A 5,276-nucleotide genomic window follows, 5' to 3' on the forward strand; every position below is an offset into this window, starting at 1 on the left:
CGAAGTTCGCGGGGCCCGACCCCCCTGCCCCAAGGGCCAGCAAGAAATATGTTTCCTCAGTCCCAGGGGCCACCTCGGGTCTCCCCTTCCCCAGCCTCGAAGCCATCGGGGCCCCCTCGCCACCCCCCAGCCCCTTGGGCTATCGAAGTATCCCGGTTCCCCAGTCCCTGGAGCCACCGCGGGTCCTTCCCCGGCCCCGAGGGCCACGGGGTCCCCGCCCGCCAGTGCCAAAGCGCCCGGTCGCAGGCGGAAGGAAGTGATATTTATTGTTCTCCCCGAGACCGCGTCGCCCGCAGCCCGGCCGGCAGTTGCAGTGTAGACAACCCGAGAGCCCCGCCTGCAGGCGGTGTAGATACGTGTAGATATTGTAGATACTGTAGATACCGCGCCGGCGCCGACTTGATAAACGGTTTCGCCTCTTTTGGAAGCCGCCTGCGTGTCCATTTATTTGCGCCCAGTTAGATCGCGTTGGGAATCTTCGGGACAGCGAGCCCAGGGTGGCTCGGGGCCCTCAGGGCCTCCCCAGCCCCAATCCCTGCAGACTAGGTCGGTCCGGGTCCCACTGCGCCCTGTCCGCCACGCCCCCTGCCCTCTCCCCGCCCCAAAGGGGCTCCCACTGCCCCTCCCCTCTCCGAGGCCCCTCCTGCCAGGCCTGTGCACTCTCCCCACCTTCCCACCGTCCCGTCTCATCCCAGCCTCCCCAGGGCTGGTGGTACCGCCCAGGTGTGCATCCTGCCTTTTTATTTAAATTCCTCACACCTGCAGTTGTCCCTATTCTGGGACTTGGGCCTGTGCCCTGGCCTGTTTTCGGGACAGATGCTTGTGCTTTTCCATGGAAATTGGGAAGAAGGGTCATGACAGACACTGCCGGTCGCTGCTGGGAGCGGGAGAAGCCTCTGACCGGGATGGGATCATGGAAAGACAAAAACAGGCAGCACTGTTCTGCTACCATTTCCCCTGCCGGCCCAGGCCCGCCTGTTCCCTGCTTATTGACTTTATTTGCTGTGAGTGTCCCTACGGAGTGACCTGGCCAGGGGGCACAATGACAGTGGCCATGAGTCATCTTGAGACCTGTGTGTGAAGCATTTTTCCCAGGCCAGGTGGCTAAGGGACCTTTCCCTGTTAACTCAACACCAGGGATGGGGCAAGAGGAACTCTTTGATCCCTCCCTTCCTGAGCGCAAGCAGGAAGGGCTGACAGCCGGTCAGCGCCAAGGCTGCTGACTTGGACACAAGATGAACGGGAAGTGCACGTGGCGGAGGCTCTGTCCCCCACCTCCCGCGCCTGTCCCAGTGTGTTTGTGGCAACTGCTGCCTTCTAGGCCACTTGGCTCATCACTCCACATGGTAGCGGCAGCCTGAGTGCTACCTCTCCGAGGGCACAGCCAGGAGTTTCCAGATGTCCACTCTCGATGGACCTGTTCTTTGTATCCATGTTTGCCTTGGCAGCGTGAAGTGAGCGGGGTCTTAGTAACTGAATGGCAGGAACCATTCCCAGAGGCCAGTCTAGGGTGGGAGGGGTTCTCCAGGGGCCATCTAAAGCTTCAAAGGGTAGCTAACACCAGAGTGTGAAGACCTCTGCAGCATCTGCCCCGGTGGCCCACAGGCTCCGTGAACACGGCTTTGGAGATGCATTCTGGGGGATGGCTGTGGATGCCCATTCCTGAGTCCTGATCCACACCTGTGTGAACTTGGGGCAGCCATTACCCATGTGCCCCACAGTGGGCGGGGCTTTGCACTGCAGAGGGCCTCCCTCTCTTGCGGTCAGAAAGCAGCCATTCCATACTCCACATCCAGGGTGTGCGAGGGGCTGCCATTCGACACCTCCACCTTGGTTTTGTTCAAAGCTAAAGGGAGGAAAAGCTCTCCCCTGAACAAAGAGCAAACACAGTGTTTGTCAATGAGGGTGGGACACACAGCAATGTGCAAGGACCTTGGCTGTGCAGCAAACTGGCCTGTTAACGTGCCCCTCCTGTTGGGATGGCCACGCTAAATGGAGCACCCAGCTGTCCAGCAGGGCCGCCACTGGCCATCCAGGACTATTCACATTCTTTTTTTTTTGAGACTGAGTTGCGCTCTGTCGCCCAGGTTGGAGTGCCATGGTGCAAACTCGGCTCACCGCAACCTCTGTCTCCCGGGTTCAAGCGATTTCTTCTGCTTCAGCCTCCCAAATAGCTGGGACTACAGGCATGTACCACCATGCCCGGCTAATTTTTGTATTTTTAGTAAGAGACGGGGTTTCACCATGTTGACCGGGTTGGTTGTAAACTCCTGACCTCAGGTGATCCGTCTGTCTTGGTCTTCCAAAGTGCTGGGCTTACAGGCATGAGCCATCACACTCAGCCACGTGTCCTAATGAACCAGGATTCATTAAACATTCAGGTCCTCACTGGCCCCATTCTAGATGCTCTGTGGCTCACAGGCCACGGGTCACCACACTGCTGCTGTTGCTGCTGAAGGCGCTCCCACGCTGGGCAGTGGCCCACAGAGGCGTGGGTTTCCTCCTCTCCACCCCCATAAATGAGTTTGTGCATCTGAGAACTTCTTGTAAATGAGAGCTCGCAGGCCGGCGTCTGGGTGGCAGCTTCCACTGGCTGTGTGTCTGCAAGACTGGTGCACGCCGCTGCTCACTGTCCCTCATGTGCTCAGTCCTCAACCAGTGCCCGGTGATTGCCTGCCCGCCGAGGGCGCTGTCTGGCCAATGCCCCAGCCATTGCCGTGCCGTTCCTGGCCGTTCCTGTGGAGCTGACATTCCTGTGGGCAGCTGCCCTAAGGCTTGGCTTCCAGCAGCTTCCTCTGTGACAGCTGTGATCTGAACGTTCACCCCCAAGGTGATGGCGGCAGGAGATGGAGCCTTTAGAGGGTGATTAGGTCGCGAGCGTGGAGCCCTCATGACCAGGATTAGCTGAGTGCTACCCTGCTTACAGACCTCCAGCCTCCAGAACTGGGAGAAATAACTGTCCACTGTTTATAAGCCACCAGGCCTATGGTGATTTGTCCTAGCCACGCTACTGGACTGACAGTGGCCGTTCTTCCTTCCCCTTCTTGTTCCCTGTTTTAGGTTCCTCGTCGAGCACACCTGCCCTGCCCCTTCTATACGCTACTGTGCTGGGCAGTACGGTGTAGGGGATGGGGGCTCGTCCCACTGCTGTTCCCCTAGAGGCTCCCCCTCAGCTGTTGGACTTCCCCCAAGCATCCTCCTCCAGGTTCCCTAGCTGGTCCAGAGGCCCCGTTCCCCTCCCCTAGCCTGGCTCCAGACGTCCAGCTGCCAGAACTCAGGAGGACAAGAGACCAGAAGGGCCCCCAGACTCCTCACTCCCAAAAACTCTCCAAAAACAACAGATGCACAACGAAGGAAATAGATACATTCTTGACTAAGAATGGACCATCCACACCCCCTTCACACCACTGCATCCCACAGAAGGGTTCTAGGACCCCAGGGCCTCGGGGTGTAGCTGGACAATCCTACGGTAGCCCTGTTCCCTGTTTTCAGAGGACCCCCCACCGCTGCCCTCTGCAGCATGTGCCCCTTTGTCGAAGGGATGATGGGCACCCCACTGCTCAGAGGGGCTTCTCACCCAGGAAACCATTGGAGGTGCAGAGGCAGGAGCACCCTGGGACTTGGCTGTGGGACAAGGCGAGACTGTTTGGTGGCACCTTGAGCTCCGGAGGAAGACAAGACCCTGGCCTGGTGGAAGTGAGACCCTGGCCTGGCGGGCTCCAGGCCCCACCCTGCGGCGCACCCTCCAGCTGGGGAAGTCCATGGGGTGTGTGGGATCCATGCGATGACAGTTGTGTGAGGCTGAGGCCCTGATCTCCAGGTGTGCCGCAGATCAAAGCACCCGCATACCAGAGAATTCCACGTGGCCACAGCTGCCGAGGGCAGAGGCAGCCTCACCTCTCGCTGGTGGAGGGAGAGTGGTGGGCAAGGAACTGCTTCTAGGAGAAAGGGATGGCTCCAGTGTGTCAGGCAGTGCAGCCCAACCAGGAGGTGGGCACCAGGGGAGAGCACGTGGACTGTGTTTCAGAGACTCCGTGTTCCAGAGACTCAGTTTCCCCTTCAGCTGGGGTGCTGACCTCCGCCTTGTGTGGAGAAACTCTCTGTCAACAGTGGAGGCCTGTGTCAGCCATGGGCACAGGGACGTTCATTCCTACTTCTCTCCTCCCTGTGGGTTCCAATGAGTCTGTGTGCTCGGGCAGGGTCCGCAAGCATCTGCACCATCCTGCCCCTCCTCCTCGCCAAGCTCCTTCACCCCCCTCCCCACCGAAGGAGCATCCTGCAGAGCCCCGCCAAGGAGCAGGTGGGGACACGGACCCCCAGCCTGGCATAGTGGCACCCAGGCCTGGGGGGGCAGGATGAGACCTTTTTCCCTGATGCTACCTCACACATTTTCTGGATTTCAAAAAACACAACTGGTGCCTTTGATTCAATTCCCTTTCCTGCTTGTTGTACTACTTCAAACCAGATGGGCTCCTCAGATGAAACTCCGGAGACTCAGTGTCTCTCTTTAACCGCTGCCAGGTCTGTGTGTGGGAAACAGCAGAACCAGAATATTTTGCTAAAACCAGCCCATGTGGGGGAGAGGCTTAGGTTTTAATAGCAGTAATTAAATTATCTTCTTAATTATAAAGGGTGATGGCATTGTCAACATCCTTTATCTATCAGCTTTCAATTGCACAAAGTAAGCACGTAATCCTCTCCTCCCGGCCCCGCCGGCATCCTCTGCTCTGTGGCCAGCCCAGGCCCCCCTCCTGCAGTGCAGACCCCCGGAAGCTTTGGGGTGCATCTCCCCATTTCACCAATTCTGAGTTGCACAGGGTTTTTTGCCTGCATTTCAACACCTCTGAAGTTGGTATCTCTCTTAATCGAAGTGGGGGGTCTCAGCCTAACTGAAGGATCTTGGCTGCACATGAAACCATGGTGCAGTGGCAGTTGCCAGGATCCTGCAGTTGAGGCCCATGTCTGTATGCCCACTGTGGCCTGGGGCAACGCTGGGTGCCAGCATCTTGCTCTGGGTGACTTTCTTGCAGGTGGTGACCCTGGCTTCTGTCTCCAGCCCCTGCAGTGGCCCTGTCCTTCCAGGACCTCACTCTTCACTCGTGTCGTTTCTCAGGACACCCCTCTCTGCACATCCCCAGTCTTCCCCATCTCTTCATTCCTCTGTCACTCTAGCCTCAATTCCTGTCAACCGTTTTTTTTTGTTTGTTTGTTTTTTGAGACGGAATCTCGCTCTGTCGCCCAGGCTGGAGTGCAGTGGCACAATCTCGGTTCACTGC

General features: G+C 58.0%; 1 protein-coding gene across 1 annotated transcript in view; it reads left to right on the plus strand.

Annotated features, from left to right (window-relative positions):
* The window catches only part of TBX1 (T-box 1), a gene marked incomplete at its 5' end in the record, with an annotated part of 29,145 nt that overhangs the window by 11,255 nt on the left and 12,614 nt on the right, over positions 1-5,276 (plus strand). The window contains 8 exons of the mRNA XM_011986071.1: positions 95-256; positions 817-1,004; positions 1,138-1,203; positions 2,649-2,755; positions 3,061-3,114; positions 3,520-3,696; positions 3,821-3,920; positions 4,200-4,300. Coding sequence (XP_011841461.1) covers positions 95-256; positions 817-1,004; positions 1,138-1,203; positions 2,649-2,755; positions 3,061-3,114; positions 3,520-3,696; positions 3,821-3,920; positions 4,200-4,300 — 955 coding nt within the window. The remainder of the gene's footprint in view (positions 1-94; positions 257-816; positions 1,005-1,137; positions 1,204-2,648; positions 2,756-3,060; positions 3,115-3,519; positions 3,697-3,820; positions 3,921-4,199; positions 4,301-5,276) is intronic.

The sequence above is a fragment of the Mandrillus leucophaeus genome, unplaced genomic scaffold, assembly GCF_000951045.1.
Source record: "Mandrillus leucophaeus isolate KB7577 unplaced genomic scaffold, Mleu.le_1.0 Scaffold291, whole genome shotgun sequence".
Classification (NCBI taxonomy): domain Eukaryota; kingdom Metazoa; phylum Chordata; class Mammalia; order Primates; family Cercopithecidae; genus Mandrillus; species Mandrillus leucophaeus.